The sequence below is a fragment of the Pipistrellus hanaki genome (genome assembly GCF_964339955.1).
Source record: "Pipistrellus hanaki genome assembly, chromosome: 7".
Taxonomy (NCBI): domain Eukaryota; kingdom Metazoa; phylum Chordata; class Mammalia; order Chiroptera; family Vespertilionidae; genus Pipistrellus; species Pipistrellus hanaki.
In genome coordinates this window covers 9,291,446-9,318,972 of record NC_140509.1, presented here as the reverse complement: position 1 = coordinate 9,318,972, position 27,527 = coordinate 9,291,446, and the positions used below count along the sequence as shown (strand labels likewise).

Genomic DNA, 27,527 nt, shown 5'->3' with positions numbered 1-27,527 from the left:
ACTTTACAACTCATAGTCTTCAGTTTTAACCCCCCATCCCATATCTCTCTCTCTCTCTCTCCCAGACACACACACACACCCACACACGACCACACACACCAGAGTCTAACTCACACGAACATAACGCTCTGAAAGTCCACACCTGAGAAAGCTCTTCGGAGGCACGCCCACACGTTGCCCAAAACTGCACCACTGAACAGGGTCATGGGTGCAGAGGGCTTGACCATTTCAACAATCAGATCTAACTGCCACATATTGAGCTTGTCAGTTGCCACAGTAATGAGTGTGGAGGGGCTGAAAATACCAGATTAGCTGCCTGGTCACTGAGCCAGACTCTTCGAACGTGACTGACAAACACCGGGCCACCACAGTGCCATGGAGCAGCACCGCCAACCGCCTGAGCTCAGCCATCAGCGGGGGCTCCGGCCGACACCCATCCTGCAGCTGCGTGGCCCTCAGAGGAAGGGGGTCTGCAGGGCGAGGAGCAGAGGCATGATGGGAGACACACCAGACATGTCCAATGCCACGACATTGTAAGAACACAAAGACAGGCATGCAGCCACGGAGCACTTCAAGCGCGTTACAGTCTGAGTGGCTTTGACAATGCATATTTCTGATGCAACTATGGCCTTTTGGTAAATTGCATCATGCTTTGCTTAAGCGTGTGCTTTTCAAATTTAAAATATTTACTTAAATGTTTTGACCTGAAGAACGTATTTCACTACAGGGTTCGGGGCTATGAATCCAGGAGATACGTTCTCGTTGAGAAGTCAATTTCTGATGATAAACAGCAGCGGAGAGGCCCTGAGTCTGAAGGGCTGATCTGCTAGTACCCTGAAGGCTGATGGCAGGAGTGGCTGAGCGCTCCCTGCTCTGGGGATTTGGCCAGGTGATGGGGACGGAGATAAGGGGTGGGGAAGGCAGTGGAGGAGCGATTGGTATGCGGGGAAGTTGCCCTCCACGCGGAAAAGAAAAGCAATCACTGATAAGGCGAGTGTCTGTGCGCTTGTGTGCGCAGGGCAGGGAGCTGGAACAAGTCCGGGCTTTCCAACACGTGGAACACCCTGGGAGGAGGAATCAAACTTTACCTTGAAACCAGAAATAAAAGAGAGAGAAAGGGGTGGATTATTAACAAGTAAAGATGAGTAAAAGCAACCCTGAGGTGGACGCCTGCATTTGTATTTCAGTGAGCTGGCTTGTAACACTAACAGAAAGTTCCAAGCGAAGGTAAGTTCCTGTTAATATCTTGTTATTTTAAGTCACATTTAAAAAAATGTTTTGATTTTAGAGAGGAAGGGAGAGGGAGAGACAGAAACATTAATAAGAATATAAGCATCAGTAGGCCGAAACCGGTTTGGCTCAGTGGATAAAGCCTCGGCCTGCGGACTGAAAGGTCCCAGGTTCGATTCCGGTCAAGGGCATGTACCTTGGTTGCGGGCACGTCCCCAGTAGGGGGTGTGCAAGAGGCAGCTGATCAATGATTCTCTCTCATCAATGTTTCTAACTCTCTATCCCTCTCTCTTCCTCTCTATAAAAAATCAGTAAAAATATATTTAAAGATTAAAAAAAAACATTAATAAGAGAGAATCATTGATCAGCTGTCCCCTGCATGCCCCCACTGGGGATGGAGCCTGCAATCAGGGCATGTGCCCTGACCAGGAATTGAACCGTGACCTCCTGGTTCATAGGTCAATGCTCAACCATTGAACCACACTGGCCAGGCTTAAGTCACTTCTTAAAAAATTGATGTCAGAGAGGAAGGGAGAAAGAGAAAGAGATAGAAACATCAATGATGAGAATCATTGATCAGCTGCCTCCTGCATGCCCCCTGGGAGCCCACAGCCCAGGCATGTGCCTTGACCGGAATTGAACCTGAGACCCTTCAGTCTATAGGCCAACACTCTATCCACTGAGCCAAACCAGCTACGGCTGAAGTCACATTTTAATGAGGAAAATTACTGAAAGAGATTGTGTGCTGTGATGTCCGACTTAGTTGTCTGTGTCTGTGGAAAGCCAGGGAAGAACCAACCCACTCCCTTGGTTTCCAAATATTAAAAATATCCTCAAAACCATACAGTTTTTAAAATCACTGGTTCTGGCTGGTCTCAAACACTCCAAGTCTGCCAGCACACCTCCCACCTGGCCATCCCGCCCTCCCTCCCAGCCTGTGCCTCTGGCACCACTGGCCTGGCACCTGCCTTCACCCCAGCCCTGCGCTCTCCAGGGTTCCCGTTTAACCGCTCCATCCAATCTGCCCCCTGCTTCCCTTCCAATGAGACTTCAGGCTCCAGCCTCCTTCCCCACTACCCGTCTCCGGCTCCAGAGCTCCAGCTCCGGCCACACTGCTCCTCCTTTCCCTGGACACGCCTTGCCTTTGTGGGCATCCCTGCCTGGCAAACCCTACTCCCTGCCTCCAGGGGAAGCTCTCCGAAAGCCCCGCCCTCTCTGTCCTCTGTCCCCGGGTGGCACTGCCTTCTCATTGCATTAAAGTTGCTGGAGCATCTGTCTCGCCAACCACATCACGGGTCCCTTTGGAGCAGGAATCAGGCCTCAGACTTCTTCCTATTGAAAGCACCCAGCAGAGGGCTGGCAAACAGAAGGTGGTTAAACAGCGTAATTAAGATGAATGCTATTTCTTCAGGCTCCAAAGCCAGGAGTCACCTGGTGACAACTCACTGAAACTGAGCATTGGTAAGGAGGAAAGAGACTCACACGTAGACACACGGAATCTGAGAATCACAGTAAAAAAACTTTCCTCCCCAAATTCAGTGGAAAGTCTGGGAGAAAAATGGAGAAGTGAAATTGTCCTTTTCAAATCTGACAGGCACCACTTGGTAAGCTCATAACAGCCACCAAGGTTAGCGGGTTAGTGTTTCAAAGTTAGAAAATATTAGGGCATTTGAAAATGCACGGAGTGAATGAATGCATGTACCCTGAGGATAATTAAATGTGTACTTTTAAGGGATACTGTTTATTGACGTATTACTCATGCAAAGAAAAGTGTACAACTCCGTGCATTTTCACCAAGAAATGCAATGTCCAGATCAAGAAATGGGCCATTCCTGACCCCGAGGCCCTCCTGTGACCTTCACAATCCCTAACTGCCCCCAAGGGTAACCACCACCTCATTTCACACTGTGGGTCTGTTTTGCCTGTTGGCTCTGTACAAGTGGAATTATACAGTGTACGTGCACTCATTGCACGTACAGTACAATGGGCACCATTACAGTGAGTCCTGCTTAACGTCCCTCACTTACCATTACTTTATGAGACTCAGCCACACAGCTGCGAGTAGAGCGACACACCCCAGCTCTAAGCGTGCACGCTTCTCAAATGGCATCGCCAGGGGAGCTGCAAGGTGTGGGACTGCCAGGGGGTCACCATCTCTTTGCTTTAGTCAAGAATTACGTGAAGTAACACCATCCATGTTGCAGTGAGAAAAAGTTGTGTTTCTGAACTTTATGAAGTCTCTGACGTCAGTCAGTACATTACACAGCAAACATCCCCAGGATGAAGGATTAAATGCAGAGCATTTTTCAAGAAAAAAAAAAATAAGAAGGGGGAAGGGAGAGGGCAGACTCTAGAGTTCAGGCAATAAAACTTTTGCCACGTGATCACTGTTGAAATCAGTCTAATCTCCTGTACTTTGGCAACAGTTTCTGCATATATTAGTACTTCATTTTTATAGAGATTTAAAAACGAAGGTTTGCGTGGCACCTTTTTACTATTTCACATGGTCTAACCACAGCCCGTTGGCTTGCTGACGTGGACGAGAAGAAAAACAAAGGTTGAATTTGCAAAACAAACCCAGAAGATCGTCTGTGGCCTCCAAGCTTTGAAAGCGCATGTCCAGCACCCCGCAGGCTGTCCCCTGCGCCCTGTGATGTAAGATACGTGTGCCACCCCGCGCTGCTGTGCACACACCCACACCTTCCAGGCTGCCCGCTCTCCTAGGAGCACGTACCTTGGGGATTGAAGAAGCCAGTCATCCAGAACACGTTGGGCCTCCCTTCAAATATCCACATCGAAAACTGAGAGTTTCTCTCCAACAGTTCGGTGAACCAGAAGCCCAGGGTGGACGAGTCCCAGGACACCCGCTTCCAGATCTGAGGTATGCGAGCATCGTACATGTTGTCCAGGGCATCCCGCAAGTTCTGAAGTTAAAGAGATCATCCAAAGGACTTGTTTGCATGCATATAAGCCTAACCAATGGACACAGACCCCAGGGGACATGAGTGAGGGGGATGTGGGGACCATGGGGGGAAAGGACACATATATAATACCTGAATCAATAAAAATTTAAAAAAAACAACACACACACACGAATAAAAGGTAAAATGACCGAAGGTGGAGGGGAAAAAAGGATGAAGTTAAAACAGAGAAGCAGGAAAAGCCACAGGAAGAGGGAAGGACCGTTGAGAAACCAGCCGCTCACTTCACTCATGATGATGGTCCCTTCGATGGCCAGTTTTAGGTCGTTGAGGCTGCTGCGAAGTATTGTGATCACTTTCTGCATTCTGTCAATTTCCTGCCTGAGAAATATGTTCATTGAGTTCAGGTGTCCCATCTTGATCAAGCGAGCTTTCACCTGAAACAAAGTACGGCACAAGGAGGGAGATTTAAAAAAATCGCCTGTCACCCCTCTCCCGACGGCCGCTCCGCTCTCTGCCCTCCTCCGGCCCCGGGAAGTACCTCCACAGCCCAGCACACTCCCACCGATCGCCTGCAGAACCAGGCCCGCCGTGAAGTCCCCCATTTTCTGGTCTTCAAACATGACGGTTCAGATAAAATGATTTTTCTTTCCTACTGGCTATACTTCAGTTGATAATTGGAACGTGCACTTCAAAAAGCTGAAGTAAAATTGCACCTTTTCCCCTTTCAGATGATTAATGACTAAGTGACCGTTAAATACTCTTTTGCAATTTAACTTTTGTAAGAACACAGCTAGGAATACTTTTTTTTCTTCTTAATTCTTGCAGAGCTGCTATGAGAAATGCCACAGACAGTGGATACGGCTGAATCTTTCCAGAGCTGTCGCCAAGGAAAAGGATTCCCAGGGGCCATGTGGCCTGGGCCAGGGTGCCTGCGGTCGAGACTCTCCCAACTTAACCAAGGGAAATATTTGCCTTCATGGGCTGGTCGTTAGGCACCTGCCATTTGCCCCTTTTGGTACGTCCCTTACTAGCCATTTTGAAGAAACCAACACAAAAGCACAACAATTATTGGAAAATACGTCAATCCACGTGCACATTTCAATCTCGTGACATCTACCCCAGATAGGATTGACCACAAATCCTTGCAAGCACTCTGAGAGAGTCTGGCCTTCCCGCTGGCTGCAGTGGGAGAGCTACCAGCCCAGTGGGGAGGATAAATGCACAGAGAGGGAGAGAGTTCCAGTGACGATCCCGTCCAAGGACCCATCGGGGAGCAGAGAGCCGTGGGGTCCTCGGCCGGAGGTGCCCACTGCCTGTCCCGAGTCACGGAATGCTAGGGACAGATGGCGCCAGACCACGTCCTCATCTCACGGGACACTCAACCACGGTCCAGAGGTCCTGCCTGGGCAGACCCCACGCCCTGCCAGGAAGCCAGGGATGGAGGTGAGCACAGACTTGGAGGGCAGCAGTGGTGAACTGAGCAGCCTGCAGGGCCGCACAGGCAGCAAGGAAGACCGAACCCCCCCCCCCCCCCCCCGCCCTCCCTGCCCTCACGTGCCAGTGGAGGTCCCTAGCTTCCTGGCGTTCTCCCAAATTCCTGTTCTAGAACTTCTGTTTCTGCAGGCTCCACTACCCCATCCTCATCTGGAGCCCTTTATATCATGGCTACCCTGCAGAGAGTCACAAAAAGAGAAAATAAGGAACTAAACCTTTGCAACCCCATTAAGGGGGAAATAAAGCACAGAAATTGGTTACAAGGTTGGATCGATAGCTCAGTAACTTTCAGTTGGCTAACAGCCCCAAACAATTGGCCTCCCCCCGCTTAGGGCCCAAAAGAGAAGCTCCCCTAGCAGAGACATGCTTAGGAGACACAAAACCCAATACCAGTGCTGACTTTATGTCGACTATGATCACTGTCCCAGCCCAAATCTGTCTTTTCATTAATAAGTGAACGATTTGCTGGAGTCCGTGGCGGGTTTCCGCTGTCAGTGAGACCAGGCCGTGACGGGCCAGTTTTCACTGTGGAGGCCAGCACTGTGGTTGTATTTCATTTTACAAACGTCACATCGCCACCTCTTAGAGCACCTCTCCCCCGTACAACAAAGATCACAGGAAAGGAAGTGACCTTGAGAGAGGAAGTGACTGTATGTGGCCTCCATACATAGTGACGTCCCTCAAGCTTCCCCCCCCCCCAGCGCCCCCCCACCACCCCCCCTGCTAAGAGGTGCCCAGCTAAGCCTGAACCTCACATTACCCATGGCCTTGAGGCCCTCCTCCCATTGCGTCCACCTCTGGTTCACAGGCCGGTTTGTACCACCTTTGGAGGCAGGTACAACCCTCATCTGCTCTCTGAAGATCACTTCCAACAAACCAAAGAAAGTCCCTGTAGTTCTTAAAATATTGACCCACTTAAAACATATTTTCTCGCCTTGCTAGCGCTATCTCTATGTGAAGCCATTGATTTCAGAGTCATGGCCAAGTGTCTGGCCACTCATCTGCGTGATGAAACAAATCGTTTCAAGAGGCAGGAAAACGATTTTCATTGCTGGGCACTCACTGCTGGTGGAGGGTGGGGGCTCCCAGTGGCCAAGCGCATTGGCTTAGGCTGGGGGTGCAGGCCCGGCAGACGCAGGGCCTCCGTCACACCTGTCCTCAGGCATCAGCCTCCACTAGGCCCGGTCAGGACCCCGACGGCCTCTGCCGGTGGCACGGCTGATGGAAGCAAAGACACCAGCTCAGACACTCTGGGCACAACTGCCACCTTGGACGAAGCGGGAGGCCAGGTTGGAGGGTCTCTCACAGAACTTACAGACGCTCGGAAATTTTACCACAGACACTTAATTAGATCAGCAGTTCTCAAAGTGTGGTCTGGGGTCCCCTAAGTTCCCCTGAGATCCTTTCAGGGGATCGACGGGGTAAGTTTCTCACAGAGACACTGACTTTTCACTCCCCCTGCCTCAGGCGTGCACAGAGGAGTTTCCAGGCTGTGCCCTGCCCTCACAGCACACTGGACCCGGAGGGAGGCGTGGGACCCCCACTGTCTTCTATGAAACCAGATATTAAAGAGATTGCCAAAGTTAAAACAATCCCACTCATTCCCATGCACTTCCCAGTTTTGAAAATTATATTTACTTTTTAAATAAAAATGCCATTTGCCCTGGCTGGTGTGGCTCAGTTGGTTGGATCAACATCCACGCACTGAAGGGTTGTGGGTTCAAATCCTGGTCAGGGCACACACCCAGGTTTCAGGTTCAATCCCCAGTCAGGGAGCATATGGAAGGCAACCAACTGATTTTTCTCTCTTTCTCTCTCCCTCTTCCTTTCTCTATAAATCAATAAAAAAAATTTTTTAAAAAGTCATTTATGTTATTACATAATGGTTTCATTACTGTCACTTTATAATAAGTTAATATTTTTGAAATTTCTCAGTTTAAATTTTGAATATAAAAACATCACATTAAAAAAAAAAAACTATTGATGGTCCTCAATCATTTTGTAAAGGGGTCCTGAGTTAAAACATTTGAGGAAAACTAATTAACAAGCAAGCACCTGGAGGTCCAAGAAGTAGAAAGTTATTGCCATCCAACCTGGGAAGTGAATTCACTTTAATCGATTACTTTCCTAGTACCTAGTACCTTGCTTTCCTAGTACCTGGCTGAGAGGACTGGAAAATGACAATAACAAAGGGCCAATTTAAGAACCAACAAAGCAGGCTTAGGCAAGAGAGGGCGGGAGAGGTGTCCAGCCTAGAGGGTTAAGACTTCTGGGAATCCGCCGAAACCGGTTTGGCTCAATGGATAGAGCGTCGGCTTGGGGACTGAAGGGTCCCAGGTTCGATTCCAGTCAAGGGCATGTACCTTGGTTGCGGGCACATCCTCAGTAGAGGGTGTGCAAGAGGCAGCTGATCGATGACTCTCTCTCATCGATGTTTCTAACTCTCTATCTCTCTCCCTTCCTCTCTGTACAAAATCAATAAAATGCTTTAAAAAAAAGAAAGTGAATTAAAAAAAAAAAAAAAAAAGACTTCTGGGAATCCAAAGATGCGAAAAGGGTAGAGAGAACATGACTGAAAGGGAAAGTGGGGCAGAAAGGAAGTGGAGAAAGGTGTCAGAAAAAGTGCAGACCATCATTTGCAAGATGCTGAGAAAGACAAGGCAGGGGAGACCAAGGGTGACAAGAACAGCTGACAGTGGAGAAGGGATGCGCAGACAGGAAAGGGACTGAAGCACACCATTGGGCCCTGAGCTCGCCCTGCACCCTGGAGGTGGGGGAGGAGCAGCTCACCTCGTGAGGAATGTAATCCGGAGGCAGCTTGCTCAGCATGTCTTCGGACAATCTGTAGACGATGGCTTCCCGGGTCTCCCCCACTCCTCCTCCACTCTCCTTGGGTTGAATGTTGGTGATTGTTTCAAGAACGGCGGAAGCAGTGTTACTCTGGTACCTGATGGGAAGAGGGGACTGTTGGGAATGCAGGGAGTTACACCTTCACAGATAATGATCAAAGCGCACACGAAATGATGAATCACCTACATCCAGCAAAAGAGAAAAGAAGGTGGGGGACTTTACCATCAACCAATAGGAATGAGAGAAAAAACCCGGAGATCCATTTTACTGTCTCCCAGTGGAGGACCAAGGACATCACAGAAATGGAACCTCTCCTCCTGGGGGAAAGAGATTCCGCAGATGCCGATAGTCCACGGTGTGCCATCCATCTCCTCGCAGCTGACCTAACCGCCTCGGGCAGGGCAGCGAGCCCACCTGCTTTCTTCCTCTCCGGCTTACGGACTGGACCTAAGAAGCTGCCATTACGGGACAATTTGTCAGATCAAAGAGCACCACTCACATTTGCTCAATGAGTTATAAACTATTAAAATTTATTTGGTCTTTTCTGTTCTGTGTTCTCACTTTCCCACGTGTGTTATTACTTCCAAGGTAATCTATGGGCATCCACCTGCTCCACCTGTCTGACTGCAGCCATCCATCTTTAGAATCCATATATTCAGGAAAGATTTACGCTGTACGAGGCACTGAGCTGAGTGCTAGAATGTGGTGACAAACAGGTCCCTGCCTTGGTCCCTTTCCCTAGTGGAAGAGGGGACATTAGTCAACACCATTGTAAGCAATTCTGTGGAGAAACAGAACAGATGTTTAAGAGAACTTAGTCTCTCTCTCTCTCTCTCTCTCTCTCTCTCTCTCTCTCTCTCTCTCTCTCTCCCTTCTTCCTTCCCTCCCTCCCTCTCTCCTTTCCTTCCTTCCTCCCTCCCTCCCTCTCAAGAATGTGTGGAAACTTGAACCCTCATACATTGGTGGAGGGTACTATAAAGTGGTGCAGCCACTTGGAAAAACAACTTGGTAGATTCCTAAAATGTTCAGGGTAGATTAATCATATGACCCAATAATTACATTTCTAGTTACCTACCAAGAGAAATAAAAGACTTGGGCATGAATATTCATAGCAGCATTATTTATAACTAGAGGTCTGATGCACAAAGATTCATGCAAGAACGGGCCGGCCTTTCTTCTCCTTGCTGCCAGCACCACCTTCACTCCAGCTGGAGCCGCCTTTTCGCTCCAGCCCAGAGCCACCTTCCACCTTCCCATGCTGCCCAGAGGCCCAGAGAGCTGGGGTGGTGTCGAATACCCCTGGCCGCTCAGCACCAGCAAATTAACCACCATCTTTGTTGGTTAATTTGCATACTCACTCCAGATTGGCTGGTGGGTGTTGTGAAGGTACAGTCAATTTGCCTCTTACTATTTTATTAGAGTAGATAACTAAAAGGTGAGAACTACCCAAATGCCCATCAATAGGTCAATGGATAAATTAAATGTGGTCCATTCATACACTGGAATACTCTTTAGCCATAAATAGGAATGAATACATGCTACCACCTGAATGAACTTCAAAAAGATTGTGCTAAATGAAGAATCCATATGCAAAGACCACGTGGCATATGATCCGATCTATAGGAAATGTCCAGAACAAGCAGATCTATAGAGACAGAAAGTAGATTAATGGCAGCCTGAGACCATCAGTGGAGCTGGGAATTGAAATTATTGACTAAAATTGAATGATACAAAAGGCAGTTCCAGTACCAACCTTTATATAACACTGTGCACTTATAGGTGCAGAGACAACCTGGAGTACTTTGGTATTGGGATTTTTGTGTGGTGAGCTTTTGCTTCAATGATTACTTTCTATTTTCTATACTGGCTTGTTTTCTCAAAGAGGAAGTATGACTTTCCTAATAAAGAGGATTAAAACCATTTACATTTTGAAAAATAAGAGGGAGAAAAAAAACCTGAGAAGCAAAGCCCACAAGGGTCAAGAACTCAACAGAGATGAATCAATGACAAATGTTTTGGGTTCTGTGAAATGCATCTTACAAATCCTTACTAAGGTATATGCACTGCTAGAAGTGCCCTCCACCCACCCCCGCCTTTTCTCACAGCACATGGAATGAGGAAATTACCTCTCTCTCTTCGTCCCTGAGTGTGAATTAAACAACCTTTTGTAGAAGTGGCTCCTGCTAAAATTACTCAGACTTCATTGCTTGTGAAAAAGCCAATTTTGTGCAAACTGAGGACTCCTGAATTATTCAGGTGGCCTTTGGCTTATTTAGGACACCAGCTTAAGAGGGGAGGGGATGCTTCTGCCTTCAGCATTTTTATTTGACTATCTGGGCTCCAGCCTGTGTATCCTAACAACTGCATCCTTCCCAAGTCCCGGCTGAGGCCAACGCACCTGCCACGGTGCCCGGCTGCCGGGGAGGATGTGCAGTGCTGACGAGGGCCCTGGGACAGAACTGGTGAATGTTTGCAACCCAACCAGGGCTGGGGAACTAACTCCACTTTACATTTAAACATAAGAATTTCACAATAGAGACCAATAGGCAAAAGCTGATTTTAATACCTTAAAATGGATTTTATATAATTTTAGATGTAATTTTTTATTTTATTATTTTACTGGAGGCACTGGGGAAGGGTTATCCCTCAGCCTGGCCTGCCCCCTCTCACAGCCCAGGAGCCCTCAGGGGATGTCCTCCTCATAGTTTAGGCCCCCTCTTGGCAGCCGATCAGGGGAAGGCACCACTCCTATCACCCCCTTGCTGCTGCTGCCTCTGGCCTCCATCTGCAGGAGGCGACTCGACAATCAGGGGAAGATGACACCCCCATCATGCCTCTGCTGCTGCCACTGCCAGCCTCACAGCTGCCTGAGCCTCAGCCCTCACAGCCACCAAAGTTTGCCTGCGCCTCAGGCCCTGGGCAGCGGCAGCTGCCTCCCGAGGCTTTCCTGAGCCTCAGGCAGCTGCTGCCGATTCGTCCGGAAGGATGCAGTGTCAAGTCCCCGCCCACCCGTGTGCGCCTGGCTAAGCACACAGCCTCCTGCTGATCAGTCATTATGGCATGATGGCGTGACGACCATTAGCATATTAGCTCTTTATTATATAGGATTACTCTCTGGTGAGCAACCTCCCTCAGAAGCTGAGGTTTTAAAAAATATTCCAAAAGGCATTTATTTAAAGAGTTGAAAGATGAGCATATCAAACCCCGGCACACACAATTGAACATAAGAATAGCGAGGAAAACAACCAAGGAAAATGGCACAAAAGGCCTTTACGATCCATTGACTGTTGTTTTCTCGTTACCGGTTTTTGAAGTATGGCGCTATCTCAGTTTTTAAAAGTCATATAAGGAAAAGGAAAATACAAATAACAGTGCCCTGTGCAGATCCACGCTTGCCCCTTTGACAATAATACAGGATGGGGCAAGCATAGGTTTACAGTTGTGATACAAGAAACATGCAGCTTATTCTTATAGTATTGTTTATTAATTATTGTATTATTTTCCATGTGAACTACTGTAAACCTACTTTTCCCGACCCTGAATGTAATAGCTGGTGTTGGGTGAAAATAGCTGACACAACAACAAAATGAAGTTATCAACAGTCAAGGACCCACATGTTATTATGTAACAGAGATTTAATCAGAAATGTAAATGTGTGTGATTCCTATCACCCCGCGACCTGGTTCTGCACTGCACGCCAGCCCGCAGGGAGGAGGGCGTGCGGGTGAAGCTGTGCCGGAGAAGATGCAGGTGTCTCGTCGCCGGGGTCCTGAGGAGCCAGGACACGCCAGGCGGGTCCGAGTAACGCCAAACCTCTGACTCCATCGTGAACTCCACGCACCCAAATCCCCACGGCCTCCCAGAGCTCTGTTCTTAAACCACACAGCTCTCGCCCAGGTTGGCCTTAATCCCCCCTTTCCCTCGCCTGAGCTGGCACTTGCACATTTCCTTTAACATCAGCTGCCCAACTGGGGAACCTCAGAGATGCCGCCCCTCCACCCCCATGTCACTCCCCAGCCTCTCTCAGCTTCCAAGTCCCATTTCCAGATCATGTCTAGCAGCAGGTAAAAGCATCCAGCATCCTCATCCTTCCTGCATTTGGGATGATCCCAAACCCTTTCTCAGGACCTCCCTGCATCTCCCAAAGCCAGGCTCTGCGTTGTATCAGCATCATCGTCAGGTAGCTTTTCTCTTCCAGCCTTCATCCCCCATTCCCCTACCCTGGCTCCAGGCTCCGGGCGCACTGGACTCGGCCTCCCAAACATACCACATTCTTCACAGCTTCCTGCCCCTCCTTGGAGAGCTCCTTCCTGCATGTGCCCTCATCTATGCTTTTGTTCCCGGTGCTGACCTTAAAATCGTGTTTAAGGTGTACAAGGTGATCTGATATGCAAACACAGCCTCCTCATCTTCCTCTTTCTTTGTACTCTTGACCCTAGTGCTGGTGCTGCCTCCACTCCTCCCCTCTCCCTCCTCTTCTCCATCCTGAGAGTCCCTGCAGGTCCTTAAGGCCCAACTCAGAGGTGGCCTCACTCACTCACCAGCTCACTTTGATCCCTAAATGGAAATTGATTGCTTCTTCGCCTTTGTTCTCAGAGCACTGTGTGTGTGTGTTTGTGTGTGTGTGTCCTGATTTTAGAGTTTAACCATATTGTATTGCATAACTGTCTGCCATTCATTTATTTTCTCTGATAGATGGTGAGCTCCAGGGCAAGAACTGTGACTTGCTAATCCGCAAGCTGGCTGGGGAGTAAGTTCTCAGTAAATATTTGTTGGGCTTGAATTTTGCTAAAGCTCACCTCTAACGGAGAGCAATCCTCTAATATTTAAAGGGCATGAAAATGTAATTATTTGTTTCTTCTTATGGCCAAAGTATATTGTCATTATCATGTGTCTCTTTCCTGGCACCTCTCCACCTGAAGATAAATACATCTCAGATCTTTAAAGGTCACAGACAAGAAAACCACAGTAAATTTCCATTCATACCAAGGAAATCCTGATTTATTCTTCCCGTCTGTGCTAACCACATGTGAGGCGGGGAAGGACCCCCTATCTGGGACTCCCAGGCGCTCCCCTGGCTCCCTGTCTGCTCACCTCCTCCTTGGAAAGGCTCTGCACCAGGGCTGCATGCCAGCACACACTGCGGGCGGGGCAGCCAGCCTGCTCTCGGCCGCCCGCCACCCTCGCCAGCACTCCCGGAGGGCCCGTGGAGGGGCCACAGCTGGATCTCACTCAAGAGACCACTCCTACGGGGAGCCATTCAATTAATCTTTTGCGGTGATTTGAAAACAGACCCTGAGACTCGACTGTGGGAAGAATCCCTGAAAAGCTGCCCCATTTTGCACGTGAGCTGGACAAGCTCTCAGATCACCACCCACCATACACCGGCCACCGAATGCCAGGGATGTACAACCTCCATCCCCTTTATGTCTTTCTCCACAGTGTGGTTTTATGTTTGCAAAGACAGAAAAGGCAGAGGCCTGCCTAACTAGCTTCACTGGAGAACTGCAACCACCTCCGTGAGCCTCAGAACCCCAAGGGCTCCCGGGGAAAAAGTCCCATAAATAAATGCCGAGGTGAAGAAAGAGAACGGTGATGCTCCATTTGCTCTGGTCCCGAGTTACTTCTAGAAGGAATTTCTCCTTGAAGTAAACGTGGGAAGGAGCTTCTACTGGCCTTGTCACTCGGCGGGTTTTGGGGAGTCGTCTGGGTCATCTCTGTTGGGTGGTCATGGATAATACAAATGCAAGACAACTGGCAAAGAGGGCTATCGCTGAAATAATTAACCATTTCCTGAGTATTCGCACACTATCACATCCAAATCAGCCTCAATTTATATACATCTTTGCACATGAAACATAATGTGCAATGAGCATAATTTTTAATTGATTTTAGAGACAGGAAGCAAGAGTGAGAGAGAATGAGAGCGAGAGAGAGCGAGAGCGAGAGCGAGAGAGAAAGAGAGATCAGTTACCTCCTAAAGGTGCCCCGACCAGGGATTGAGCCCACAGATCCACAGATTCCTGCCTTGACTGGGAAAGGAATCTACCACAATGAGCACAATCTTTTTTTTTTTTTTTTTTTTTTAATCTGAAACTTAGCAGTGCTGGCGAACAAGAAAAGAAATACAATTAAATTCAAACTGTGTAGGAGTGAATACAAAAGTTGTAATAAGACATTTGATAAATTTCAGAAGGTAGAAAAATATGCAAAACTGCTAATGGGAAAAAGAGCGAAAATAAATGTTTTTGACATTGAGATGGTTGAATTTGTAATGTCCTTGGTACCTTATAAATCTAGATAATAAAACTATTTAGACTATGCATAGTGATTAAACTATGCATTTTTATGGTTCCTGTCACCAAAGTATCTAAGCTCTTGGGAGAGATTTTATTTATTTGAAAGCATTTATTCAACTTGATTTTCCTTCTCTACTTCTGCATTCTTAAGCAGGTATGGACGGAGTGGGGAGATGTGTGGTCCCCCTGCCCAAGTGCCCCTCTCCCCTCCACTTTGTGGGTGCTAAGGTCAGAGTGCAGGTTCTGATGAGCAGGGACACCTTCTCCACCATGGCCCAGGGACAGCCAGTCTGGGAGCAAGAGTGCTTCTTAGTGACGTGGGCAGTCAGATACAATAAGGACCCTCTTCACTGCGACAGTCACATTGATTCAGCCAGTGTGTCTCAGACAGTCCACCCCCTCTTGTATCTTCAACTGTCCTCTCTGCACAAATGCACTGAAACCCATGTTTCTCACCCCACACTGACGCATCCCTCTGTCTTTCCTCACTCACCACGCCCAAGCAGGATAACTACTCAAGACACACTCCTGTTCCCAACGCCTCCATCATCTCTGCTCCCAGACCGGAAACCACGACAGACCCTGTGACTGCCTTTTTTAGTTCACACTGATGGGGAGAGTTCCCTCTTGCAGCCGTGGGAGTGGGAAGGGTGTACTTGGGGGAAGGAGATTGGGGTGGGCTGTAGCTGGAAAGCTGTGTCCATTTTTTGCTTACTGCCTCCTGGTGGCTAGTGTGGGAACAGCATGGGGTTGAAGCACAGCCCCTCCAAGGAGATCAATTGACACGAAGACTGGGGCTGATTCTGGTTACCAGGTACTTCGGAGCCCAGAGGAGAGAAGGGTCCAGCCCGGGTCAGAGCTCACTCAGACAGAAAATGACCAAGCGCAGCCTGTGGGACAGAGCCCACGGCCTGAGCAGGCACCGGAAGGGGCCATGGTCACTGGGAGGAGGAGAGCAGGGGTCGGGGGAGGGAGAGGAAGACCCTGCGACAGACCAAGTGGTAAGTTAAGGACGGAGAGAAATCCCAAGAGGGGGCCACAGGTCCCAGGGCCAGCTGCTGTCTCTGGCAGGAACAGTCCATCTGAGGCAGAGGTCCAGATGTTTTACTTGCTCTCACTCAGTGGGCTGGGATCTGGCGAGACCCTGGCGATCGGTTTGGGAAGAACAGCTGTGCCAGCCCCAGCAGGCCTGCCAGTGAAGGCATGTGAGCTGTGTGCAGAGCTGTGGAGGGAATCTTGCCCATCAATGACAAAGGATGAATGAATGAAAACTGTAGATAGCTCCCAGTCTTGTTCCACCTTCATTAACCCTATCAGCCCGCCTTTGGGACCTGTCCTGCAGCTTCACTCCACCTCTGCAGCCCACCACCGCCCCTGACTGCAGCCTACGTCACACACAGGGCCTCCGAGGTGGTCAATTAGGGCAAATAGCCCGTAAATGTAGGCAAATGTGCTCAATTTCACTCAAAAGTAGAGGAAATAAATTAAAACCATGCTGAGGCACCATTTCTCACTGCCAGACTGGTGAAAATTCAGAACCTCACCACTGCTCTGCGGGTGAGACAGAGGGGCCAGGCACGCCCGCACTGCTGGTGAGAGTAACAGCACGGCCGATGGGAGGGACCAGCCCTTGGTCGAGCCAGCATCCCAGCATGGCAATTCACCCTGAAAACACATCTCCCGCAATATGGGGAACCTCATGCGGGAGGTCATTCATTGAGGAATTATTTGGGGTAGTGAAGCATTGGAAGCAGCCCTATATGCCCAGCCTCTGGAGAAGGATGCAGGGATGATGGAACGTGAACACGGAGGAGCCGGCAGCTGTACAGTAATGAGGCCAGCATCTATGCACTGAATGGAGTGGCTATAAGAAACACTGTTAAGTGAAAAAGGCAAATCACACAATTATATGTCTTGAGTAAGGCAACTTTGTTTAAGAAAGAAAGGATCATGAGAATATATCTGTACATGTGTATGTGTGTCTGGGCAAAAAGAGCACAGGGAAGATAAGCCAGAAATTAGTGCATTTTGGCTGCTTCTAAAGAGAGCAGGGAGTGAGTTGAAAATGAGACTTCCCTAAGAACAACTTACTATCTAGCTGTGACTTTCAGCCATGTTCACGTTTCACATAATTAAAATAATGGATAGCCCATCTGACGTGGCTCAGTGTTGGGCGTCAACCTGTGAACCAGGAGGTCACGGTTCGATTCCCAGTCAGGGCACATGCCCAGGTTGCGGGCTCGATCCCCAGTGTGGGGTGTACAGGAGGAGGCCGATCAATGAATGGTTCTCTCTCATCATTGATGGTTCTATCTCTCTGTCCCTCTCCCTTCCTCTCGGAAATCAATAAAAATATATTAAAACCCCCACAATGAGCAAAGATGGAAAACACTGAAATGTAATACATTAATAACCACCCAGGAAAGAATCGGCCTGACTTTTGAGCAGAGTGTTCCGGGCACCCTCAGAGGGCGGAAGGACAGCAGAGAAACCCTGACCTGCTCGCAGGACGTCGTGGTTGTAGGGGTGCCGGTGGGGTGACTCAGAGCCAGTGAGTAAAGATATTGAAGTTGCTGGGAACCGGAGTTCTCACCGTGGGAGGAAGGAGGAAGCAACATGAAAGAAGGGAAGACAAGGCACAGCCCTGAGGGGTACCATTGGAATCGGGCCTGTTAGTATCGGCCTGTGATGCTTTAAAAAATACGTACTTCCTAGCTCATCCACCGACACACACACACACACACACACACACACACACACACACACAGAGAAATAAATGCTCTTATATGTGATGTCACTGTAGACATATAAATATACAGAGGTTTAAATATAGAAAAAGAAAAGGCAAATGGAACCGAATGCTAGTAATCAGTGAATCTCAGTGAAGGGTCTATGAGAGTTTACTTGCAACTCGTCTGAGGGCTTGTAATAGCTCACATATCAGTCCCGGGAAAGCCTCTCTGCGGCTTCCCATTTGAATTACACGTCAGTTGCCTTCCTCTGAGCTGTTCTGAGCTTCCGTTTATCTTTCCTGTGAGCTGGTGACGATGCTGCCCGTGGTGATGCAGGCGCTGCCGCGCGTCCTGGGAGCCAGGGTGAGACGCGGCCCGCCTTGCTCTGCCGCCTTGGCAGGAACCCGCAGCCACAGCAGCATTGCGTTTCCAGGAACAGGCTCCCACGCCCTGAGGGCTCTCGCCAAGAACGCAGCCCAAGTTCTAAGCCCTTGTACACGACCACGTCACCTGCTCGTTTCCAAGTGCATAACATGCAGCATGAGCCCTCTCTGTGGAGGAGCCCCTCATTAGGCTCCACAACCTGAAGAACGTCCTGTGGCTGCTGCAGTTAACAGATGTTCCCTGCCCCCAGGCACGGGCTGGCGCGGGAGGAACAGCAGTGAAAAGAGGCCAGAGTTTCAACAGAATGAGCTTATGTTAAATGATGGCAGCCAGACGACAGCAAACGATAAACACAGATGCGTCAGTTGGGGAGAAAATCTATAGAAAAAGGCAGACAAGGAGGATGGACTCTGGGGTAAAGGGAGGGGGTGGGGAGTGGCTAGCAATTGTGAAATAGGGCGGCCAGGGAAGGCTTCTTTGCCATCTCAGCAAAGGACGGAAGAGGTGAAAAGGTGAGCCACAGAGCTGCGTGGGAAGGACTGCCAGGAAGTGCAGGTACGCTGTGGTGAGAGCCTGGGTCTGTCTGAGTGACAGGAAGCCGGCAGCACGTGGAGCTGGTGGCCACGGGGGGAGGGGGAAGCGGGCGAGACAGAAAGGGACCTACTAAGAGTAGGCGCCGAAGGAATCACTGGGCCTTGGAGGTCACCTGGAGGTCACTGTTGGCCTTTGACCTTGACTCAGAGTAAGATGGGCTTTCAGATGGTTCTGGCCACAGGCCTGATGCGGTCTGACGCACATTTTTAAAAGTCTCAGCTAAAGCAAACCTGTTTCTGTTTTCTCTTTCAGATAATGTGTAAGTTGATTCACAAATGGGTCCCTGCGGAATCCTTTTAATTGTCTCTCGCCTCCAGCTAACTTTATGACAGCTTTTCTTCTTCAAATAGCCGCCAGCACCGCCACCACCAAAGGGCCACGGGCTCCTCCCGCGGGGTCGGAAGGGAGTGATAGCCATCCGTGGGCCTTGGAGCGACGCTCACAGCTTTGAAGATGAAAAGAGCGTGAGAGAGATGAGAGGGAACAGAGAAGTGAGAACAAGGGAACGACAGAGGCCAAGAGGCCAGGCCTGGTGACGGGGGAGGCGCGTGCAGGGCGGGAGGGCACGGGGACTCTGGGCTGCCCGTGAGGGCCCACGACCAGGTGAGGACGTGGCTGCGGCTGCAGGTAAGTGACGGGAGAGGGCACGGCACACGCCGTCTCAGCCACCACAGCTCAGAGCCTTCCAGGGGCCTGCTGGTCTCTCTCTCCTTCCTAAAACCGCCCTCCTAGAGCAGACTTGTGGCCTTGCATCAGGGGGCCGGAGGAGACCACCCAGAGGAGGTGAGCAGGGGCCTCTCCGTGGAGCCAGAGGCTCTGCCTGCAGGTGCGACATCCGAAGGGGTGGGTGAGCGATGAGACCGCCTCCAAAGGAGGGTCCTGAAAGGGGCCTGGGACTGGATGCCCTTCCCACCTCTTCACCCGCCTCCGGCCTGTGGGATGGGAGCGGGGACCTCCTTTGCAGCCCCTCCTCGCCTGCCCAGTGCGCCCAGCTCCCTGCCCGGTGCCACAGGGACGGTCAGGGACAGAGGCGGCCGTGAGCAGCCAGGGAGCAGATCAAGCACAAGCACCACCGCCCCCTCCGCTCTCGGCCCTCCTGGCCCTGCCAGATTCTACTGAGGACCATCATTTTTTTATGGACTTTTTTGAGGTAAGAGGCGAGAAGGACTGTCCTATCGGGGGAGAGCATCGGCGCCAATCTCACCAGCCGGTTTTATGGCACGACAGAGAAGTAATCAGTGCATAAATTAGAGCCCTCGCACTGCCATAAACTCCGGAGCCCCGGGATTTAGTGAGGGGAGAGCTGCCAAGATCCGACAAAGTTGTAATTGGGAGACAGAAAGTGACACAATTTTTCATAATAAAATAAAAAGTGGGGAAAGGAGAGAGATTAAGAGAGAGATGGAATGTGCGGTTATTGCCAGGCTGAGTTACAAACGGCTCCTTCACGTTTCCGAAGGGCCAGGCGCTTACGTGATGTCGGCGTTCGGATGCAGCCCGAAGACCTCAGGGTTGTCGAGGGAGGGCAGCGACTGGATGTACTCGAAATACTGGTCCAGGGTTTTGCAGACGGGGATTTTATATCCGGTGTAAAAGCAAAACGACGGTTCGAACATCTTCTCACTGAACCAGACCTGTGCGGGAGAGAACACAGAAGAAATAAAATCGATAAACATCTAAATGAAAACTGCGACTGGAAAAGAGAAAGGGTTGCCTTATTTCCATTTTAATAGTTTTTAATATTGAGGTTGAAAGCACCCAAACGCGGCCGCTGACAGGATAATGAGCTCACAGAGGAAGAAAAGATGCGAAGGCAGTGGAGCCCCGGCCTGGTCCGCAGCAGAGAAGCTGTTTGCTGACAGTGGGGAGTGGAGCCGGCCTCGCAAGTCTGCTCCCGGGTCCAGTACCTGGCTGACCCGCCAGCCCCGTGTGTGTGTGTGTGTGTGTGTGTGTGTGTGTGTGTCTCAAGATTTTTAATTTATTCTTAGGGAGAGAAGAAGAGAGAGGGAGAAGAAGAGGGAGAAGGAGGAGAGAGAGAGAGAGAGAGAGAGAGAGAGAGAGAGAGAGAGAGAGAGAGAGGGAGAGAGACATCCATGTGAAAATGGAACATTGATCAGCTGCTTCCTGCATGCCCTCTATTGGGGATGGAGCCCTGGGTCATGTGTCCTGACTGGGAATTGAACAGACAACATTTCTGTGCACTGGCCAGGACTCGATCCCTCTTTTTTTTTTTTTTTTTTTTTTTTGTTGTTGTTTTTTGTTTTTTATTTTTTTAAATCAATCTTTATTGTTCATATTATTACAAAGGTTCCTCATTTCTTGCCCCCTCCACCAGGTTCCCACCCCACCCTCTGCCCCCTCCCCATCCCCCATTGTCCTCATCCATAGGTGCACAGTTTATGTTCAGTCTCTTCCTCCCTCCCTTTCCCCGATAGTAAATCCCTTTTCAGATAGTAAATCTGTTGCTTAGCATTTTCTCATATCAATAAAACCTCCACATGCCCAATGATACACTCCACACAAAAGACATTTTCAAATAGGTCAACCAGCCTCATCCAGGCCCCACCCAAGGCACTCACAGATCAACACCCCAGCGCTATACTAACTCAACACATCCAGATCTAAGCCTTCATCACTTGATTCAGCAGACCCTCAAGTTCCCGCAAAAGTTTCCAGCCATGTCTGAGAGGCAGCCGTGGGCAGGGACAGGCGAGGAGCGAGCTGTTTCGGGCCTGGCTGCTCTGGGCCTGGCCTCTGTTGCTCTGGTTCGTTCCACAACCAGCTGCTCCGGGTCTGGTCACTGCCGCTCCCGACCTAGTTGCTCTGGACTTGGCTGTTGCTGCTACAGGCCTGGCCGCACCCAACCCGGCTGCTCTGGGCCCGGTTGCTCCGGTCCCGGCCGCTCCGGGCCTGGCCGCTCCCAGCCTGTCAGCCGCTGCTCCGGGCCTGGCTGCTCCCAGCCTGGCAGCTGCTGCTCCTGGCCTGGCCGCACCAGACCCGGCTGCTCCGGGCCTGGCCGCTCCCAGCCTGTCAGCCGCTGCTCCGGGCCTGGCCGCTCCCAGCCTGGCAGCTGCTGCTCCGGGCCTGGCCGCACCAGACCCGGCTGCTCCGGGCCTGGCCGCTCCCAGCCTGGCAGTCGCTGCTCCGGGCCTGGCCGCACCAGACCCCGCTGCTCCGGGCCTGGCCGCTCCCAGCCTGGCAGCTGCTGCTCCGAGCCTGGCCGCTCCCAGCCTGGCAGCCGCTGCTCCTGGCCTGGCCACACCAGACCTGGCTGCTCTGGGCCTGGCCGCTCCCAGCCTGGCAGCCGCTTCTCCGGGCCTGGCCGCACCAGGCCCAGCTGCTCCGGGCCTGGCCGCTCCCAGCCTGGCAGCCGCTGCTCCGGGCCTGGCCGCACCAGTCCCGGCTGCTCCAGGCCTGGCCGCTCCCAGCCTGGCAGCTGCTGCTCCAGGCCTGGCCGCTCCCAGCCTGGCAGCTGCTGCTCCAGGCCTGGCCGCTCCCAGCCTGGCAGCTGCTGCTCCAGGCCTGGCCGCTCCCAGCCTGGCAGCCGCTGCTCCTGGCCTGGCCGCACCAGACCCGGCTGCTCCGGGCCTGGCCACTCCCAGCCTGGCAGTCGCTGCTCCGGGCCTGGCCGCACCAGACCCGGCTGCTCCGGGCCTGGCCGCTCCCAGCCTGGCAGCTGTTGCTCTGGGCCTGGCCGCTCCCAGCCTGGCAGCCGCTGCTCCGGGCCTGGCCGCACCAGACCCGGCTGCTCCGGGCCTAGCCGCTCCCAGCCTGGCAGCTGCTGCTCCTGGCCTGGCCGCACCAGACCCGGCTGCTCCGGGCCTGGCCGCTCCCAGCCTGGCAGTCGCTGCTCCGGGCCTGGCCGCACAAGACCCGGCTGCTCCGGGCCTGGCCGCTCCCAGCCTGGCAGCTGCTGCTCCTGGCCTGGCCGCACCAGACCCGGCTGCTCCGGGCCTGGCCGCTCCCAGCCTGGCAGTCGCTGCTCCGGGCCTGGCCGCACCAGACCCGGCTGCTCCGGGCCTGGCCGCTCCCAGCCTGGCAGCTGTTGCTCTGGGCCTGGCCGCTCCCAGCCTGGCAGCCGCTGCTCCAGACCTGGCCACACCAGACCCGGCTGCTCCGGACCTGGCTGCTCCCAGCCTGGCAGCTGCTGCTCCGGGCCTGGCCGCTCCTAGCCTGGCAGCCGCTGCTCCAGGCCTGGCCACACCAGACCCAGCTGCTCCGGGCCTGGCCGCTCCCAGCCTGGCCGCCGCTGCTCCGGGCCTGGCCGCACCCGACCCGGCTGCTCCGAGCCTGGCCGCTCCCAGCCTGGATGCTCCGTGCTTGGCTACTGCTGTTCTGGGCCTGGCTGCTCCCAACCCGGCTGCTCTGGACCGGGCCTCTCCGGGCCCAGCCACTCCGCGTCTGGGTGTTCCTGGACTGGCCACCCTGGGCTTGGCCGCCTCTGCCCCAGGCCTGGCTGCCACTGCCCCAGGTCTGGCTGCTCCAGTGCTGGCCGTTGATGCTCTTGTTCTGGCCGCTGCTGCTCCGGGCCCAGCCGCCACTGCCTTGTGCCTGGCCACTCCAGGCCTGGTCGCCGCCGTTCCAACACTCTGTCCCTTTTCTCTCTTCTTTTTTTTTTTTCTCTTTCAAAAAAAAACAAAACGCATTTATGTTGCAATGCTGGCTGGTGCGTTGAGCTCTGACCTAGTCTTTGATCTTTCAAGATCCTCTCTGCATTCTTTCCCAAGTAATTTCACTATCATTTGCTCTCACTTGATTTCTTCACACTGAGAACTTCCTTGGTTTCTTCCTCCTTGTCCTGGGAGCTCAGCAGGTTGGCCTGTGGCACCCCTTTGTTCTCCGCGGGCTGCTCCAGCCTGTTGCCGGGGTCGGCGCCGCCCAGGAAGCAGCCCCCGTCCTTGGCTCAATTGCCAGCGCTCAGCAGTCGAAGGCTCAGGGGCACCCCCCCCCCCTGGGGGCCCCGTCGCCCGGCTCCTTGCTGGCGCCCGGCTGGCCGGTGTCCGGCAGGGGCTCCTGCTCCTCGTGGCGTTCCTCCAGTCTGGAGCTTTCTTTCTCCCTCCCACTAGGGGAGTCCAGGATCAGAGTCAACAGACTGTCCTCTGCGCACAGTGTGCGCGACTCCGGGGGCTCGGCCTTTCGCCGCACTCCCAGGACTCCACCTCACAGCTCCGTCTCCCCCTGCCCGAGCCTGGGTCCCCAGGGACTGGCCCAGACCTGGAGTTCGGGGCGGTCTGGACTGAGGCTCAGAGCCGCCGCCGGAGGCTTTGTTTCTTCCGGCTAGGGTAATCCAGCATCAGAGTCAACATTCAGTCCTCTGCGCGCCATGTGCGCGCGACTCCGGGGGCCCCGCATTTCGCCGTCCCCCGGGATTGTCTCCCCCTGCCGGAGCCTGGGTCCCCAGGGTCTGGCACATAACTTGGGGCTCAGCGCTGCCGGTTCGGGGGTTCAGCCCAGGCTGGGGATTCTATTTCCTTCCTGCTAGGGAATGCCAGGCAGCACCCAGCCCTCTCCTCCTCTCCGGCTGCGACCTCTCCGCGCACGCGTGCGTGCGAGCGCGCAGCATGTCTCCGTACCTTAGGCTTTTTTTCAGCTCCTCTGATTTTCCTTCTGGTTTTCTCCCTCCTTCCTATTGTAGAGTTTTCAGTCAGTCGACTACCTGTAGCTCTGGGCAATGTCCACTCTACATTTTAGTTGTATTCCCTTGAAATTGTTGTGAGCTGCTGCGGCTAGGTGTATACCCGAGCAGCCATCTTGGATCCTCCCCTCGATCCCTCTTTTAAAGAGGAGTGGCAACACACGCAGAAGAGATGAGGCAACACACACACACACACACACACACACACACATACGAGACAGCTTCTGGCCTTTCCAGTGCTCCCTGCTCCCCCACAGGGGCTGGGCCTGTCTCAGAGCAGCACTGGGCACAGCACGAGGCCAGGAACATTCCCAGCCTCCCCCTCCCGCCCTGCACCGGAGCGCTCCCCTGTTAATTAAGTTCTGTCCTTGGCCACAAGAAGCAAATGTATCCAACCGCCTTATTGTTCGCCTTAAGGACATCCTTTCCTCGTTCCATATGAGCTGATTACGTGTAATGTAACAGCGAGAGCACAAATATATACTTGGTCTGAATAGACTTATTCGGAAGAGGAAAAAATAATGCCGAATGCCTACCAGCCCGATTTGAGACAATGACTTTAGTGTCTAACAGAGCAATTTTCCCGGTCGGAAGGGAACTAATGGGGAGACAGAGGAGCAGAAAAGCAGGCGGGTGTCTGAGTCTCTCGAGGACGCTGCGAGGACGCCACGCGGAAAGAGGCAGGGTTGTGCTAACCATCGCCCCTTTTCCCACTCTTTTTAGGGCCAGCGATTGTTCTGAATATGAAACGCCCCGTGCACCTGTTCTCTCGGTTGCTCTCTTTGCCGCACTCCTAGCCTATTCAACGTCCGCGCATGAGGCACGGAGCTTAGAATGAGAACAGGATGCGAAGATGAGGCACGCACAGTCCTTTCCTTAAAAAGGAGCTTGTGACCCGATGGAGGGCTATGCTGATAACATAATAGCCTCAGTACAAAGTGCACGGAGGCGAGAGCCGGGGAAATGGAAATAAGCCAAGTACTAAGGAGGCTTAACGCAGGGGGGAAGCACAGCCAGACCTGCATGGGAGGGAAACTGGAAGAAATAAGATGAGGTAGTCAGGTAAGGCTTCAGCCAGGAGGTGATCTTGGAGGTAAACCTTGAAGGACAGGATTGCGACAGAGGGACTTGTGATGGGGAGACCACACTGATGCACACGTGAGGCCGGTGGGAGAAATGATGACGAAGGCTCAGGTAAATCTAGTGTGGGGGTGAGAGAGAGGACAGAGAGGGGAAGGGGGGCCATGTTATGGATGACTGTCTTTTGTCAGGGTGATGAGGTGCTAATTTAAGAAGTGGGGAACAGGTGGAAATTATTAGAGAGCACAGTGCCGTGATAGTGGTCATTCGGAGACAGATTATGTTCTTGGGGATGGGGATGAGGAGGCAAGGGAAGGCCAGGGTCCTCAGCACAAAGAGCACCAGTGACCACTTGGGCTCAGTGTTGTCAGGTGACATCTACATCTATAAAAGCCTAAGCCACCGTTACGCACTATGACGCACACTGACCACCAGGGGGCAGATGCTCAACACAGGAGCTGTCCGCTGGTGGTTAGTATGCTCCCACAGCTAACTTCCTGCAGCGGCCAACCTCCTACCCCCGGGAGAGATTGCCACCCAGGCCAAGGGACCTCACCCATGCACAAATTCATGCATCGGGCCTCTAGTATATCTATAAAAGCAAATAGAAGTCTCCACCTGTTCTTCCATTAGTTTATTTACACGCACACAAATAGTTGGATTCACTAACACAAATAGCTGAATTTCATCCAATTTGGAGGACATTTTGAGGATATATTAAAAATACAGAATATGAAGTCTACATGGAATTATTGTGGGAGATTCTAGAAGGTACTTACAAAGACATGCAGTCATACTCCAAAGACAAATAAGGCTCTACAGTTGTTGGTTTTAGGAAAGACACACCATAAGTTGCTGAGAATAGAGAAAAGATTAGCCTCAAACTGAAAGTCACAGGAATGGAGGATCCCTCTGGAAGGCACTGATACACAATTAAACCAATTCTCTCTCGGGCAACGCTAGGTAACATAAGGTGAAGAGGCCACAAAGAGGTTAGATCCCCTGGTTAGAAGGTAAGATGAAGCTGAGGTTGAGATATCTCTTTCTCCTTTGACCCTTGGATACAGAGGTGAGTTTATCATATTCCTTGATTTTATGTTCTCATGAGTCTAGGCACCTTCTACCTTAGTCTTTTTCCCCATTCATCCCTGATATCCACTCCCCATCTCCTTCCCTCTGAGGGCATCTACTGAAATGTCCTCCATATATGTCCTTGATGATGCATTTATCCTTGTGAAATACACACATATCACTTTATAGATCTCATTTGATTTCATTAACCTCTGCACTCAATAGTAAGTTTCTAAGATCTGTGCATGCTGTCATATGGATCGCTTCCTCCAAGGGCTGCGTTGTGTCCCAGGGCAGGCGTCTAGGACCTTTAACTCCTCCCTCCCCGTGAAGATTCCTAGGTTGCCTTCAACTTCCCCCACAACAGCACCATGAGCATTTGTCGTCGACATATCCATTTGTAGACTCTTCCTAGAAATATTCTGGGATGTACCTACCCAGGATACTTCATTTTAGTAAGTTTTACCCAACAGCTTCCCAGGAGGTCTGGACCAGTCTGATGTCCAGCAGCCTGACTCCTGCCTTCGCCATCCTTACCGACACACACCTCTTCACATACGGCTCCAGAAAAACGTGTAAAGGGTTGAAAGAAAATTCAGCTTTCCGGTAAACCCCCAATTTACCCAAGTACCCCCAAAAACTTGTGGTTTTTAATTTTGTTGAGGTTTTAATTTTGTTTAGAGGAGGGAAATCATTGAAACAGAGAATTAGCCATATGGATTCTAAAATAAAGAACTCAAATAACCATAAAATACATATCTGATTTGCTCTCACTTAGGTAATATATATTGCTTCTTTAACATGTAAAAATTTTAAGAAGCGTTTGAGTCTGATGGGCTATTTATCCTATTCATCCTTGATGTGAAAGGTGAAAGCCATAATTGCTAAGAACGTTCTCTAGAAAATGTTCAATATGAGGGTTTTATTGGGCACAGAGGAAAAAGAAAAAAAAAAGAGCACTCCATCAATTTCCAATTGTCTGTCCTAATGGAAAAGATGAGAAAACTCAAATTATGGTTCATTTTCCAATCAGTTATTTTGGGGCTTGCAATCGCTTTGCGTGGTTTCAGAGGAAGGAACAGAGAAATTATGTGCAGTGTTTTCAAGGAGAAGGGGGTTTGAGGACCCGGGCATGCGCAGCTCATCTGCACAGAAGACTCGCAGACCACGCGCAGATTGCCAGTTGGTTTGGCTTTGGTTTTAATTTTGTTTTATTGGCTGGCTCTTTGCAGCA

The 27,527-nt window shown here is 51.4% G+C and overlaps 1 protein-coding gene across 1 annotated transcript in view; it reads right to left on the bottom strand.

The window, feature by feature from the left end:
* The window catches only part of DNAH8 (dynein axonemal heavy chain 8), a 255,491-nt gene that overhangs the window by 10,914 nt on the left and 217,050 nt on the right, over positions 1-27,527 (bottom strand). The window contains exons 84-87 of the mRNA XM_084889523.1: positions 19,981-20,141; positions 8,439-8,595; positions 4,436-4,588; positions 3,965-4,154 (exon numbers count right to left, since the gene is read on the bottom strand). Of these exons, the coding sequence (XP_084745649.1) occupies positions 3,965-4,154; positions 4,436-4,588; positions 8,439-8,595; positions 19,981-20,141 (661 nt within the window). The remainder of the gene's footprint in view (positions 1-3,964; positions 4,155-4,435; positions 4,589-8,438; positions 8,596-19,980; positions 20,142-27,527) is intronic.